We start from the raw sequence: 17,446 nt of genomic DNA on the forward strand, positions 1-17,446 counted from the left end.
GCTGCTGGCTTTTAAAAAAAAAAAAAAAACGCGGAGTCCCGGCGGACTCCCGGCGGACTCCCGCTTTAAGTGCTTAATAGCCAAAGCCAAAGCCTTTTCTCCTCCCTCTGTCAGGGCTCCGTATTGATTTTTCTCCACCATGGCCTTTTTTTTTTTTTTTTTCCCACTGGGAAGAATATGGTGGTGGGGGGTTGGGAATGGTGTGAAGATTTTAATGAATGCAGAAGCCAGCAGCACAAGGGATACAATGCATTGTTAGTAAGTAAGTTAGTAATTATGTCCCTTGTGCTGATTTTTTTTTTTTTGACTGAACTTGAGCTGGCCATAAATGGATGAAACTGGACCGGTTCTGCAGGGAGTGGCTGAATTTTGATACATGTCTGGCTGTCCCAGTTCAGCAGAGCTTGATTGTTAGATCGATTTTGAATGTTAAAAAGACGTTTCCGTTTAACAACTGCATTTTTAGTAGAGGAAGTGGAGAATGGCTGCCAGAGTATTTTCTTCCACCAATCTGGGCTTTGCCATTTTATATAGATAAGTGTAAATATGTGCAGAAAAGTCTATTTTGTATTATTTAAATGCAAACTGCTGGCGCTATATAAATCCTGTATAATGATAATAATGATAATAATAATAAAAATGAATGTGACTTACCAAAGGTTTGTGGAACTCGTGCTCTTTTCTGTTGCGGACGTGCGTGTCATTCCGAATCTCTCTGCGAAAAATGAAAATGTGTAAACTGGAAATTGCTCAACACTGGAAGATCTGTCCCATGATTGTCTTCTGTAGACATGGATGGCTCAGGTCACCGAACCATAATATTTACTGTCCTTCAGACTTTAGGTGGGCCGGACTGTGGCCTGCAGGAATAGAAAACTTTTCTGGCATCAGTAGGAGCAAACTGTGCCCCATCTTTGGTATTAGGCAGTAGCGGCCTGTGAATTGTGGGCGCATGGGCGCCACCCCTCCTATCCCTGCTGCCGCCCCCTATCCATGTGCCCGGCCAGTCTTAGGACACTGGGTGCATGCATTCCAATGGTGGGGGGGGGGGGGTTGTATTTTTTTTTTTGAAGCACATGATCTTTAATGCTGACCTATATACCCTATCTGTAATGCTGACCTATATACCCTATCTGTAATGCTCATCTATTTATCCTATTTGTAATGCTGAGCTATATACCCTATCTGTAATGCCGAGTTATATACCCTATCTGTAATGCTGACCTATATACCCTATCTGTAATGCTGACCTATATACCCTATCTGTAATGCTGACCTATATACCCTATCTGTAATGCGCACTTATTTATCCTATTTGTAATGCTGAGCTAAATACCCTATCTGTAATGCCGAGTTATATACCCTATCTTTAATGCTCATCTATATACCCTATCTGTAATGCTGACCTATATACCCTATCTGTAATGCTGACCTATATACCCTATCTGTAATGCTCATCTATTTATCCTATCTGTAATGCTGAGCTATATACCCTATCTGTAATGCTGACCTATATACCCTATCTGTAATGCTGACCTATATACCCTATCTGTAATGCTGACCTATATACCCTATCTGTAATGCTCACTTATTTATCCTATTTGTAATGCTGAGCTATATACCCTATCTGTAATGCCGAGTTATATACCCTATCTTTAATGCTCATCTATATACCCTATCTCTATTGCTAACCTATAAACCATATCTTTAATGCTGATCTATATACCCTGATCTGTGAAGCTGAGCTATATACTCTGTCCTGTGATGCTGAGCTGTATACTCCTGACACTATGGCTGGAAGCAGTGGAATACAGGGGACGGAGTGGGTGGATTCTATAAGGGGTGGGGCTTATGAGAAGTGGGAGGGTTCAAAAAGGAAGGATGGGGTTTGGTGCCCCCCCATCCTAAAACACTGCTGGTATTAGAGGGAGGAATAGTACCCCATTGGTGATGTCAGTGGCAGGAATTATGCTCCATTTTTGGAGTCAGAGGGCAACATAATGTCTCATATCAGTGGGATGATAAGTGCCCCAAGGGGCCGCAGTCTGCAGATCCCTGGCTTACATAATGGGATTTGTCCTTCTTGAAATACTGCTGATTATCATTATCAGTGCCAGATTAAACTCTGTGGAGGCCCCCTAGCAACTTGCCTAATAGGCACTTTCACCCCCTTTTCTGCCCAGGCCCATTTTCAGCTTTCAGCGCTGTCACACTTTGAATGACAATTGTGCGGTCATGCGACACTGTACACAAATTACATTTTTATTTCATTTTTACATTTTATTTCACATAGAACTTTCTTTTGGTGGTATTTAATCACCTCTGTATTATTATTTTTTTTTTTGCTAAACAAACAAAAAAAGACCGAACATTTTGGAAAAAAAAAGTTTTTCATAATTTGTTATAAAATTTGCCAACAGGTCATTTTTCTCCTTCATTGATGTGCGCTGATGAGCCTGCCCTGATGGGAACAGATAGACTGCACTGATGGGCACTGAGGAGGAGGCACTTATAGGCTGCACTGATGGACACTGAGGAGGCTGCACTGATGGGCACTTATAGGCTGCATTGATGGGCACTAATGAGGTGTCAGTGATGGGCACTCATGATGCTGCAGTGATGGGCACTGAAGAGGAGGCACTGATAGGCTGCACTGATGGGCACTGATGAGGCTGCACTGATGGGCAATTATAAGCTGCACCGATGGGCACTGATGAGGTGGCACTGATGAGGCTGCACTGATGGGAACAGATAGATTGCACTGATGGGCACTGAGGAGGAGGAGGCACTTAAAGGCTGCATTGATGGATACTGATGAGCACTTATAGGCTACACTGATGGGCACTGATGAGGTGGCAGTGGTGGGAACTGATGCGGCTACACTGATGGGCACTGAGGAGGAGGCACTGATGGTCACTGATAAGGCTACACTGATGGGCACTGATGAGGTAGCACTGGTGGGCACTGATGATGTAGCACTGGTGGGCACTGATGAGGCTGCCCTGATGAGCACTGATAGGTGGCACTGGTAGGCAGGGCCGCTGATAGAAATCATGGGGCCCCGTACAGCCTACCTGATGGGGCCCCCTTCAGCCCCACCCCTGGCCCCGCCCATGGTACCTCCTTCAGCCCCGCCCTGCCCCTGGCCCCTCCCCAGACCCCGCCTTGAAACAAAGTGCAGGTTTGTCTACAAGTGATAGGCATGGGTGGCACTGTCTGCAGCACATTATGGCATTGGTGGCATGGGTGGCACTGTCTGCAGCACATTACGGCATTGGCGGCACTGTCTGTAGCACATTATGGCATTGGCAGCATGGGTGACACTATCTGTAGCACATTATGGCATTGGCAGCATGGGTGACACTATCTGTAGCACATTACAGCATTGGCGGCACGGGTGGCACTGTATCTGCTACCAGCAGACAGTGCCGCCAATGCCATAACGTGCTGCAAACAGTGCCAGCCATGACACTAATGGCATAACACATGTGCTACTTGCTGACAGCGCCACCCATGCCGCCAATGCCATATTGTGCTGCAGACAGTTCCACCCATGCCGCCAATGGCATAATGCCCTTGTCAGCATGGGTGGCACTGTCTCTGCAGGCATCACATGCGTTATGACAGTAGCGTCATGGGTGGCACTGTCTGCAGCACAATATGGCATTGGCGGCATGGGTGGCACTGTCTGCAGGCAGCACATGTCTTATGGGCCATAACGCATGTGCTACCTGCAGACCCATGCCACCAATGCCATATTCTGCTGCAGACAGTGCCACCCATTGCGCTAATACCATAATGTATAAATGCTGCTGCATCAGTAGTAGTCGATCTTGAATCCCCCCCCCCAAGCAAGCACACACCTGTGTAATTTTTAGTCGTGCCCCATGAGGCACTTCTTCCCTGATCCTGCTGCTGCCTGGACTGGAGTGTCCACAAATGATTCCATTCAGATGCGATGTCAATGATGACAGCTACTTCTTTTTTGTGCTCTGCCACCGCCGCTCACCTCACTGACGCTGCTCTCATGAGGAGGGGGAGGAATCACTCCACGACGCCAGGGGGACGGCATGATAGAGAACACACTGGCTGGGACTTGAGCCACAGCCAGCATGAGGCGTGGGTGCGTAAGAGGCATTCTTCTGCACCCGAAATAGAGGAAATAGTCCCTCCCCTGCCGCCACCTAGTCTGCAGATAGCTATCTGCACAAAAAAAATCTAAAAATAACCAGGGGTTGGTGGGGGCTATTTGGTTGGTAGTTGAGTCGGACGGACTTTGATAGGCCATGGCTGGAGGATTTTTTTTATCTTAATTATTTATCTGCTTTGTTTGCCCGGGCCCCCCTGCTGGCTGGGCCCGGTACAACAGGGCCAGTTGTACTGGCCTATCAGCGGCCCTGCTGGTAGGAAATGATAGGCGGCATTAATAGATGACACTGATGTGGCATCACTGATGGGCACTCTTGGGACTTCACTAATAATCAGGACACTGATAAGCAGTGTCCTGACTGTAAGTGTAGACGTCCCTTTCTTACAAGCCGGTTATCGGCTATCTTCTCCTCTCCTCATGCTGTCAGAGTGAGGAAAGTAATGCCAATAACCAGCATGAGTTTACATCCTGATCAGCTGTCATTGGACACAACTGACCACCTGGTAAAGGGCTGCTGTGATTGCCCCTTTACCCCGGTTAGTGATCAGTTTTCTCCTAAGGGTAGCGTGATCACGGGAGGATGTCTATGGACGCCCTTCTGGCAGTGTAGGCCCACATTGGAGCTGTCTCCCCCTTTGGAGGCTTCTCGTGTGTGTGCTCCAATGGGATATAATTGAGCTAAGTAGTGTGCATGTTGGCCGCCAGATGGAAATGACATCACTACTGTACATTACATCATCAATACCGATTACATCATCAAAACTGTATATGACATCATCAATACTGTACATGACATCAATACTGTACATTACATAGCTTTTAAGAGACAAACTGTAATGTGAACCTGAACCTGGTTTATGGGCTTGGGTACATTACATCAATACAGGATTTTCTCTATAGAATCTTTAGGCCTCATGCACACTGGTCATTAAAAATGCTGCTTATACAGGTGTGTGGAATTTTTTCATTCAGCCCATAGAAGCAACTCTATGCTAGCTTATGTGTCCATGCACACTTTGGCCATTCACAGGCTGAAAAAAAAAAAAAAAAAAACAAGTGCGTTTTTAAAGGGGAGCTTTTAGGCAGAAAAATACGCTTGATGCACCTAAAGGCACCTAAACGCGGCATTTAGGCATGTCAAGTGTATGTAAGTGTGCATTTTTTTTGTGTTTTGAGGGAAAAATTGTATAAAAGCAGACGCGCCTAAATGCTTGTACAATATGCTCCATAAAAGCGTTTTTTCTGCTTTTTTTCTGCCAGCAGTTTTGGCATTTCTTTTTCTGCTGCTTAGTGTGCATGGAATCTGCTGTAAAGTTTGTTACAATCATTTCAATGTACATAGATCACCCAGAGGGGAATGGTTTCTTTTTTTTTTTTCTTAACAAAAGTGGAGTTATTCTTTAATGTGGTAAGGAATGCTGGCAGGTTATTATATTTTTTTCAGCATACAATGACTTCAGTGTTACTTCAAGCCTTATGTCACGTTACCGATGTGTTCCTCTGTACAGATCCCTCATATCAGGATGCAACTTTGCAAGCAAGAAGCTTTGAAACAAGACAGTGGGATTCTGTGGTCTTATTTTAGATAATAATTTTATGATTTTTTTTTGGAAAGTAAAAGATATAAAAACACACACTTGAGGGTTTCTTGGCATTATCGCAAATCTGATGTCTTGCATTCCACTTTAACTGGAAAGGAATTTGTGTCTTTTTTAAATAACCATTTAGCTTGTCCACGAACATCACGAACATTACCTTGAATGCCACGGATCCTGAAGACTGGCCCCTACTTCTGCAGCAAGTCTGGCTGCCCGATCCTCAATGAGATAGAATTCTTCCAAATCTGACTTCCTACCAAACATTCTCCCTCTACTTGTTGGAGCTTCATCCCATTCATCATCGGGATCTTCAGTGTGCTCCATAACCTGAGATAAGAAAAGCCATGTTATCTTCAAATGATTCTAAATCAATGGCTTTTAAAGACTAATCCTGAGCTAATGGGTTTACGGGCAAAATTATAATGGTCGTTGGTCAATTTTATTTCCATTTTTCTAAAAAAAAAAATATATATATTTTTTTTACAATTTCTATTATTGGTATAAAATACATATTTCATATGACACCGTTTTCAAGCCAAGAAAGCCTAGCACCAGCTACCCACTAATTGACTGCTCCGGGGCTAATTAAAAATTCACAAAGATTGCATGATTTTTACATTTTAGCTTTGAAATAGAAATAATAATAATAATAATTTATATATATATATATATATATATATATATATATATATATATATTTTTTTTTTTTTATTATTATAATACATATAATATATATATATATTTTTTTAAATTTAGTTTAAATATATATATATATATATATATATATATATATATATAATATATATATATATATATATATATATAAATTATTATTATTATTATTTCTATTTCAAAGCTAAAATGTAAAATATATATATAACTAACTATATAACTAAATTTGAAAAAATATATATATTATATGTATTATAAAAAAAATATATATATCTATATAATACAGAGAATAGGTGCAGGGACACTACCCCCTTCCGAGTCACCTCTTGTCCCTACCCTACCCAGCCTGTGAGCGCCGTTACTTGGTTCCACCCTCTACCCTCTGGAACTAAGTAATTTGTTGTATGGCATTAGTTAATGATAACAAGAAAGGAAGAAAAATAGATCCCCTGTAGCTAGTAACAATGCACTCACACCCCCCCCCCCCCCCCACCACCACCAGCAACAATAGACTCCCAACAGCTAGCATCAATAGACCCTTCAGCAGCCAGCAACAATAGACCCCTCCCTCAACAGCAGATCCCTCTCAGCAACAACTGTCCTCCAGCAACAGAAGACCCCCCAGTCACAATTATATCCCCCACCACCAATAATAGACCCCACCTCACAAAATTAGATCCCCTCCAGCAATAATAGACTCCCCAAAAGCCAGTATCAATAGACCCTCCAGCACCCCTTGCTATTACATACATTCAGTGCTGGAGGTGCCGGAGTTGCGTTCTCCTGAGTTCCCATTGAAGAAAAAAAAAAATCTCAATATATAAACATATATATATATATATATATATATACTGTATAGTGTGTGTGCAACATGTAAGGTGCCATTGCTGACCTCACTCCCAAAATGTTAATTGCATTCCCTTGAAATTATTCCACCTAGTGTGCAGGCCTGGAGACTCTACCAGAATGGTCTGGCCTTAAAGTGGTTGTAAACCCTTACAACACACTTTGACCTACAGGTAAGCCCAGATTAAGGCTTACCTGTAGGTCCAAGAAATATCTCCTAAACCTACACGGTTTAGGAGATATTTGCCAAAAGACAGGCACCGCTGTCTAGGGCGCATGCGCCGTAGACAGCGGCGCGCAGGCGCACTGAGCGCGGCACCGTCAATGGCGAATATGCCGTGCGTGGCGGCTCCCGTGCGCATGCGTGGGAGTGACGTCATTGCGGCTTCGCCGAATGACAGTGGCGGAGCAGCGAGACCCACTGAGAAGATGGATGCTCCGGACTACAGGGGACAGCGGTGACTTTGCTGGCTCCTGTGTCAGGTAAGTGACACATAATGGACTAGTATGCGATGCATAGTAATCCATTATGCTTTACCTTTGCAGGGAATGAAAGAGGAAGTAACACTCATCAGGGTTTACTTCCTCTTTAAGAGGTATAGTAATAATTCACTAGACCAAAAAGGAATTATATGTTTTGGGTGGATCAAACCTTTAAAATGGAGAGTTGTTGGGTGATTAAAACCAGCTGACCATCTAGTCTTCCTTGCTTGCAGTGGTAGAGAAAGAAACATGTATCCAGGGCATTAAACCCTCCAAAAGAATCCACTGCATTGTGGGTGTTTGGCTTTTTCTGATTCAGACCCCGCTATAACATTCCAAAGAGGACTGGCCATACACAGTGCTAATTCTACTCACTGTATGCGTGTAAGTAAATATGGTGGCAAAACTTGGCTTGAAGCCCGCCAATTTTCTAATAGAAATAGCCTATCCTACCCAATTTCGTAGTTTGCAAACATATCACCTACCCAGACCCTTCACTCTTTGAGACCCTAATGCCACGTACACACGACATGAATTTCCATCGGAAAGGACTTTGATGGACTTTTCGAATAGAGTTTTCGACAGAGTTCCACTGAAACGGACTTGCCTACACACGAACACACCAAAGCCCGACCATTTAACGAGATGACGTACGACAGGACTAGAAAAAGCAAGTTCAATAGCCAGTAGTCAATAGCTGCGCTTGGACCTGCATACAGACGAGCGGTTTTCTTGATTGGAACTGGTTCCCACGGAAAGATTTGAAACGTGTTCCATTTCTAAAGTCCGTCAGATTTTTCGACAGAAAGGGTCTGATGAAGCCCACACACAATCGAATTGTCCGTCTGGAACCTTTCTGTTGAAAAGTCTGGTCGTGTGTACACGGCATTAGAGGAATTCTCCTGGGAATCTTGCTACCACGTCCTTCTTTCCCTAACCTACTCTTTCTTACTACTATGGCCACCTCCTCCCCAGGAACCTAATATATAAGTACAGAGAAATATGCGTTGATCCTGCCCCAAGGTGGTTCTCTTTCTTTGTAGTATTTTACTATGGTACTGGTCCACCTCTACTGATATTACCTGAGAAGTTTTAAGATGGTCAGAGTGAAAAGCAAAATTGTTGGGTTGTAGGTCATGGGCCACTTCAGATACTGATCCATTCAATATGGATCCCACTGACTGAGCTGGTGAACCAGTCTTTGTGTACCTCACGTCCTGCACATAGTCCTTCAAACCTAACCCCCATTCTTCAGATTCTGGTGCTGAAGTCACTTTTCCTATCTTCTCTCCATCCAAGTCATCTTCACCGCTGAACGATTCACTGTCCTCTGAATGGGTTTCAGATGAGTCATCAAACTCTGTACTGGCCCCAACGATACCATCTGGACAGGCATCGGCAAAGGCTTGCAAGACATCTGCAATGGGAACGCTATAATGGGGATAATAAAATAAGTCATGAGGGATTATGGAAACTTTAGCTGCGCTCTTATCATCCACAGGGTAGGTTCCCTCTTGCGGATGGTCTTCAACAGAATCCAGATGTTCTGTGCTTGATTTGTATGCTTGGAAGACAGTCATCTGCTTGGAAAGGTCACCTTCTAATTTATCTTTGGGCTTATGTACGACATACTTGAAGGGGTCATCTTCTTCATTTTGGTCATGCGGTGTCACTAATCCACTATCATCCGACATCGGTGATGGCTTTATGGAATCTTGAGAGTCCTCAGAGTGATAAAAGAGGTCATTAGGTTCAGAAATTGAAGAAAATGATGAAGAAGAGTCACAATATTTATTGTAATTATCACTGAATATATACTTTGGCTCCTGATAATTGGGTCCACCCGAAGTTGGTTTTGGTGAATTTTCATCTACTAAGCTGTGGTGAAGGTCTCCTTGTCCATTAGAAAGTAAAACTGGCTCCACTTGACTTTCAATATTTTTATTTAGCCCATTAGCAGAGATATCCCCTGAGACATCAGCATTCAATGAAGACATTTCAGGCCGACGTGAAAACCTGTCAAACATAAACCCAACCATCTTTGGTACTGAGCCCTGATTAGCTTCTGCTAGGAGCTGATGTGGTTTGCTCAAACTGTCCATGGAATTTGGCCTTCTGTCATCTGCAACATCAACTTCTGTGTAGACGTGCGTCTCCGGAGGGGTAAGAGGCCTTGTCTGAAGTTCCACCGTAAACTCATTCTCCTCGTTTTTGGGTATAGTAATAATCTTGCCTTCTTCTTCCTTAGGACCATCTTTGTATCGCACGTATGTCATTTCAACCGGAGCATCTTCCTTGTGATCTGTGAAGTCATCCTACGGAATAAAGGATAAATGTAAGAAATTTATATTTTATTCACCAATTTCTTCATTGACATGAAATTTGCAAGGGACTTTTTTAAGTCCATACATATTTCAAACATAAAATAATGTCTGTTATTATGAGAAATTTAGCTATTTGGTATCCAAAAAATATCTGGTTTGGGCTGAAGACCATGCCACTGCCATGATCTCAGCACTGTCCTGATGCACACATTATTTCTAAAGCCCAGGGACCATCTGTCAGCAGTGGAGGATATCTAGAAATTCTTTTTTTGGGAGACGTTCCCACCCACAAGCACATAGCAAAAGCCCCGAAGAAGGGGAAATCCATTTACCGGTACACAAAATGGGTTGGCTTGATATACCTGTTTACATTTTCAATAAACATTCTATGAACCCCACATCAAGAGTTGCACTTTTCTAGACACCAGGAGCATTGGCCAACTGCAGAAAAGAAAACCAATAGCGTAATTAAACTTACCGGGTCAAGTTCTGGAAAATGCTCTAGGAACTGTGTGACGTACGTCATTATGGATTGTTCATCTGGCGAATCCACCATCACATCTACAACCAGATGGATTACACAGACTTAAAGGTAATGAAAAGCAGATTTGCACAAAATCAAAGTTTAGTTTACTGAAATCAGGTTGGTATAGGATGATTACCAGTGGCTGATGTGAGCGAATGAACTTTGTACAATGTATTCTTTATTATCTAATCTACGTGTTCTGTTACATGGTTAAAATTACTGGGCTAGTCTTGTGATTCCGATACACCTGAGCCAGGTTTTAGACATCACTTTTCTACATGACGTTATGCAGCATTATTAACTATTAACAGGACAACAAAGGAGCAGAAGCACATGGCCCAGGACCTCAGTCTGCTCTCTACTCCTGTTAGCCAACCTTCACTGTTATGCCGCGTACACACGTAGCAGACTATCCGGCGGACTTAGTCTGGTGGACTTTCCGCCGGACTTTCCGATCGAGGCCCCCCTTCTCCAAGGCACCCCCCCATGTTGAGGGCACGCGGCCTGGTACGGCTCAGGAGGGGGGGAGGGGCGCTCGCTCGTCCCCACCCCCTTTCCTGGCCGGCCGGGTAGCGTGCTCGGATAAGGGTCTGATATGGACCTAGGGGGGGACCCCCACGCCGACTTTTCGGGGTAGGGATTCCCCTTTAGGTCCATACCAGGTGACGGGGCCAGCGAAACCTCCTTCGCTGGCCCCGGCTACCTGGAGACGCGCTCAAAATGAGCGGACTTTTCTCCGGGCGGGAAAAGTCTGTTCATTTCAAAAGTACGGCGGACTGGCACGCACACGGCCGGATTGTCCGCCGAAATGCGAGTCCGGCGGACAGATTGGAGTGCAAAAATACTTTCTTAGTCCACCGGACTTTTGGGTAAAAAAAATTTCACCGGAGCCTACACATGGGCGGATTGTCCGGCGGACTCGAGCCCGTCTGACTTTTCCACCGGATTGTTTGATCGTGTGTACGAGGCATTAGATTGGCAGCACTGTGCAATGTAGTAAAGCAGAGTTCCTCAACCAGGGTTCCCTGCAACCCAAGGGCTCCTCCAGAGGTTGTAGGGGTTCCTTGAGCAATGAGCAATTTCTGCCTCTCAGGTAAGTTCCCACTGATACCATTGATCTTTTTTAGCTCTCTGTAGGGAGACAATTCTTCCCAATGACCACAAGTTCACACTAATATATCATGAGTTGTAGATAAAGTAATTTTAAGCAGGGGTTCCCTGAGACTGGAAAGTTATTTCAAAGGGTTCCTCCTCTGTGTTGAAAAGGTTGAGGAAGGCTGTAGTAGAGTATAGGTAGCTAACATTGGTGGCCTTCCCTATTAGTGTGAGCCAAGATTTGCAATTCTGTCAAAGTAGTGTTGTGATCCAGGCACCCCCTACAATACAGTACAGCAAGGTCTGTGACCTCACTTTTCACAACTGCACTTGAGCTATGAAGTGTGGTCACCAGTCTGCAGTGGCCTGCTGATTGGTCAACGAAGAATAGGCAGAATGCTGATAACGTCAATACTCTACTCTCTTCTCCTGTCAGAAAGTTCCAAGTGATAGATGGGCAACACTGTGTGATGCAGTACAGCCTGTCTGGCTCACAGTGTAAGGTGTGCATGGATTAAAAGGAAGCTAATATCAATTCACATTACACATTTATTTATTTTTGTAAGATAAAATAGTTAAATACTTCACTTTTTATATACATGAATATAGGCCGGTTTACAATAATAAATATCTGTTGTGTCACAATATACAACAGCAGTATATTTATTTTTTGAAAAGCTCTACCTTTTGACTATGCTGAGATGATGTCATCAGTCTGCTGCAGGTTGGAAGATACATTTCCTTTGGTGATCAGATGGCAACATTGTAACTATTTAGCAAGTCACCAATTTATCACAATAAAGAACTTGATATCTAATGCTAAGTCCACTTATTTTTTTTTTTAGCTTGTAGCACTTTATACTCCAATGTCTTTTTTTTATTTTTTTTATTCTTTACCTTCTGGTTCCAAAAGCCGTGGGATGTTGAGACTCTGCTGCGCAATAGTAAACGCGTCTTCCAAGTTCTCCCTGGCCGATCTTTCCAATGCCTTCTTAATGTCCACAAGGCTGGAGTCTATGGCTTTAATAATGGCCAAGAAGGCGAGTCCACTTCTCCAACTACCAGCAAAATCCTGAACCGCCACTCCGTACCTGAGAGGAAGGAGACAGAGGAAGATTTGGTTTGATAATGTAATGTTCAGAGTCACACTCATCCAAGAAATGAATACCAAATGTGCCTACAGCACCCCCTTCCCCTCAGCTGTTTGTAGTATATTGTAGTCGGATTTATCTGTCACATAAATGCCTATGGGCTGGCCGTTCATCATGCATGGGCTCATGTATAAACAGTGCACAGACCTCTGGTTATCATTCCTGAGCTTATATATTAACTGTCTATGGGTTACCCATTCATCATTCATGTGGTCATGTATGAGTAGTACATAGATGTCTATGGGTTACCCATTCATGGGGTCATGTATGAGTAGTACATATATGTCTATGGATTACCCATTCATGGGGTCATGTATGAGTAGTACATAGATGTCTATGGGTTACCCATTCATGGGGTCATGTATGAGTAGTACATAGATGTCTATGGGTTACCCATTCATGGGGTCATGTATGAGTAGTACATAGATGTCTATGGGTTACCCATTCATGGGGTCATGTATGAGTAGTACATAGATGTCTATGGGTTACCCATTCATCATTCATGGGGTCATATATGAGTAGTACATACAGTGGAAGTCTATAGGTTGCTCATTCATTATTCATGAGGACATGTTTGAGCAGTACATAGATGTCTATGGGTTCCCCATTCTTCATTCACGTGGTCATGTATGAGCAGTGCATAGATATCTTAGGGTTCCCCATTCATGGGGCCCTGTATGAGCAGTACATAGATGTCTATGGGTTCCTCATCCTTCATTTATGGGGTCATGTATGAGCATTACACAGATGTCTATGGGTTCCCATTCATTATTCATGGGGACATGTATGAGCAGTATATAGATGTCTATCAGTTACAGATTCATCATTTATGGGATCATGTATGAGCAATGCATAGATGTCTATAGGTTACCCATTCATCATTCATGAAGACATGTATGAGCAGTACATAGATGTCTATGGGTTCCCCATACTTCATTCATGGGGACATGTATGAGCAGTACATAGATGTCTTAGAGTTCCCGGTTCATCATTCATGGGGTCATGTATGAGCAGTATATAGATCTCTATAGGTTGCCCATTCATCATTCATGGGGACATGTATGAGCAGTACATAGATGTATATGGGTTGCCGCTCCTCATTTATCTCTGGGTTCCCCATTCTTCATTCATGGGGTCATGTATGAGCAGTACATAGATGTCTATGGGTTCCCCATACTTCATTCATGGGGACATGTATGAGCAGTACATAGATGTATATGGGTTGCCGCTCATCATTTATCTCTGGGTTCCCCATTCTTCATTCATGGGGTCATGTATGAGCAGTACATAGATGTATATGGGTTGCCGCTCATCATTTATCTCTGGGTTCCCCATTCATCATTCATGGGGTCATGTATGAGCAGTACATAGATGTATATGGGTTGCCGCTCATCATTTATCTCTGGGTTCCCCATTCTTCATTCATGGGGTCATGTATGAGCAGTACATAGATGTATATGGGTTGCCGCTCATCATTTATCTCTGGGTTCCCCATTCTTCATTCATGGGGTCATGTATGAGCAGTACATAGATGTATATGGGTTGCCGCTCATCATTTATCTCTGGGTTCCCCATTCATCATTCATGGGGTCATGTATGAGCAGTACATATATGTCTTAGGGTTAGGACAACTATCCCTCTCTAGATGTGCAAAGCTGGTAGAGACATCCCCAAAAAGCCTTGCAGCTGTAATTGCAGCGAACGGGGGTTCTACAAAGTATTTATTTGTAAAATGTATAATTTTCCTTCCACTTCACAATTATGTGCCACTTTGTTTTTGTCTATCACAGCGGTCTCCAATTTGTGGCCCGAGGGCCAGATGTGGCCCTTTGCTAGCCTTTAACCGGCCCTTGGGGCACAATTACTCCCACTAATATGATACACTATATCTTCCAACAATACCAGAGATAGAATACTATTTCCCCTACTAATAGGGGGGATAGTCCTCCTCCTATTGTCCACCAACATTGAGGCCATATTTATTCTCACTGATGCCGGGGCTGTGACATTTTCTGCCCCTGCTGGCCACAATCGGGCCCTCCTTAAGTCTGAACAACAATAAAGTGGCCCTTTGTTTGAAAAGTTTGGAGACCCCTGATCTATCACAACGCTGAGGGTTTATTAATACTTGAACTCAAGTGTGGCACTTCAATCTCAGATCCAAGTGTCAAAAAAATCAATAAATTGGTCCTAAAACCATTATACTTTAGCTAAAAAAGGAGATGGAGGTACTGGAGGATCTCTTATGCATGGACTATACAGACCTAGAGGGCTACACTGTTTCCATTTCTGCTATGGGGGATGTTAGAAAATAACTAGAACACTAAAAAAAAAAAAAATTCTTGCCGGCAGATGTCCTGCAAGCTCCCACCTAGTCGCCCCATAACACGAGGCGGCACCGAGGCAGAAGAGGGACCACCGTTCTTACTTTCTTGTTCTCTGCTGAACCCAGCTGAGCAGAGCTTTGATGGCCTTCCGCTGATCCTTAATTGATACGGACAGACTTTTCTCCGTGCTGGGCGTGCTGGGATGAGACGCGTCCGACTCGCTCCCGCTGGGCAGGGAAGACAGACTGGAAGAGGATGACATTCTGTTCAGGTTTCCTGTGAGCTCTTTAATCTGTGAGCGGAGAGAATACACAAACGTTGCTGCATAATACTGATAACAGCATGCGGGGATCTACGCGTTTCTGTGGAGCGAATTCTCCTTTCCGTACAAGGAATGGACATATCCCCTTATTATTGTACAAGGCACTTTAATTGCTTCCCTGTAAACTAAAAAATAAATAAATAAAATAAAACTAAAAAAAAAAAAAAAAAAAATTATTAAATAAAAATTACATAAATAATAATAAAAAATAAATAAATAAAATAAATAAAACTAAAAAAATTAAAAATAAAATAAATTCAATAATAAAAACAAAATTAATCAAATCAAAATAAAAAAAAAAGTAAATAAAATTAAAAAAAATAAAAATAAAAACTAAAACTAAAAATAAATACATAAAATAAAAGAAAGAAAGAAAGAAAATAAAATAATAACAAAAAATAATACTAAAATAATATAAAAATTTTTTTTAAAAAATAGTCGTTGCTAACTAGAGGCTATGGGGCCAAAAATAAAGGATTACAGGCAGTACTGGATCCAGTCCCCACCACATCGGCAGAGGGGCCCTTTTTCTCCCCCCCCCCCCATTCTTTGCTTACAAAAGCAATATGGCCACTTGTCACATGAGCTGTCGTGGTTGGTCTGTCACCATTGTAAGCTGGTAGGAGAGGTGGCAGAGCATAGAGTGGTTCGGATGAGGTGGGTGGTGTGAGCAGATTTCCCTGGGCTTGTTCACACTAGGTTGAGGGAAGTAAAGGCTTATGGTTGAGCTGCGTTTTTACTGCCCTCCCCCCCCCACCCCCCAAAATCACTTCTCCTTTCTTTCCAAAGAAAACAGCTGGGGGTGTATACATGCAAACCAAATTATTGTGTGAAGGATGCTTCACCCCCAATGCCATTTCCTATTTGTGTGATTGGCTCACCAATTTGACCAGAAGTTTGCACTACAAGTTAGATTTTAGGCATCCCCTGCAATAGGAATTTCCGTTTTGGTGAGATACCACCCAAGGATTCCATACATCTAAGGGGATGCAGATATTTTCCTCATCAGAACACAGAGGCACCAGGTGATTATAATGAACCAGACCCTTCCATTCAGAATCAGTTTGCACAGGAAATGGGAAAACAAACAGCTGTTTCTTCAGAGCACCAAGTAGGAATCTTCTACAAATACTGGCAATATAAATTGCTACATTGTTTTTTTTTTTTCTAAACAAAATTGGAGTTACTCTTTAAAGCAATTTGGACTAATTCATTATTTGGTTTGGCGGTTTTTCTGTTAGTTTTTGCTTTAAGTTGAATCATTCCATCTCATGGCAGACCCGGTTACCCAGATAAAAGGACGTCACATTCCCTACCGGCTGTGATAAAAGCCAGATGGGTGACACCAATTCTCATTCACCAGCCATTCCTCAGCCTTGATCTACCTGCAAGAAGAGGATGATGTTCCAGATCAAACCGAGAACCAGCGAGGGGTTTCCATCAGCGATTTCTGCTGCGTCTATACTGACCAACTTCACCTGGAAAGAAACGCGTAACAACATTAATTGACTCTACAGAGATACAGCTCCTGTCTTCTTCTATGTCTTGGATATCAACAATCATGAGATTTCCCCACCAGAAATCTGTTCCTGCCCACCTGGAAGTTTTGGGTGCTCCCAACCACCTCATTGTATTCGTAGCTCCCCCTGATATATTCTTTATAAGAGAAAATAAATTAAAGTCCAACAGGGATGGTGAGAATGCCTCATAATGGGCACAGCAGGTATACAGACCCGGGAACTCAGCACAGGGATGGTGGGAAGCCCTCATAATGGGCACAGCGGGTGTACAGACCCGGGAACTCAGCACAGGGATGGTGGGAAGCCCTCATAATGGGCACAGCGGGTGTACAGACCCGGGAACTCAGCACAGGGATGGTGGGAACCCCTCATAATGGGCACAGCGGGTGTACAGACCTGGGAACTCAGCACAGGGATGGTGGGAACCCCTCA

General features: G+C 43.2%; 1 protein-coding gene across 3 annotated transcripts in view; it reads right to left on the reverse strand.

The window, feature by feature from the left end:
- CLMN (calmin) overlaps positions 1 to 17,446 on the reverse strand; it is a 183,606-nt gene that overhangs the window by 7,419 nt on the left and 158,741 nt on the right. For all 3 annotated transcript variants that reach the window (XM_077466712.1, XM_077466713.1, XM_077466714.1), the window contains 7 exons: positions 16,880 to 16,972; positions 15,274 to 15,464; positions 12,592 to 12,785; positions 10,552 to 10,634; positions 8,832 to 10,064; positions 5,906 to 6,075; positions 655 to 715 (listed from right to left, as the gene is read on the reverse strand). In XM_077466712.1, coding sequence (XP_077322838.1) covers positions 655 to 715; positions 5,906 to 6,075; positions 8,832 to 10,064; positions 10,552 to 10,634; positions 12,592 to 12,785; positions 15,274 to 15,464; positions 16,880 to 16,972 — 2,025 coding nt within the window. The remainder of the gene's footprint in view (positions 1 to 654; positions 716 to 5,905; positions 6,076 to 8,831; positions 10,065 to 10,551; positions 10,635 to 12,591; positions 12,786 to 15,273; positions 15,465 to 16,879; positions 16,973 to 17,446) is intronic.

This window comes from Lithobates pipiens, unplaced genomic scaffold (genome assembly GCF_037356315.1).
Source record: "Lithobates pipiens isolate NorthernLeopardFrog02 unplaced genomic scaffold, aLitPip1_a1.2 Scaffold_37, whole genome shotgun sequence".
Classification (NCBI taxonomy): Eukaryota; Metazoa; Chordata; class Amphibia; order Anura; family Ranidae; genus Lithobates; species Lithobates pipiens.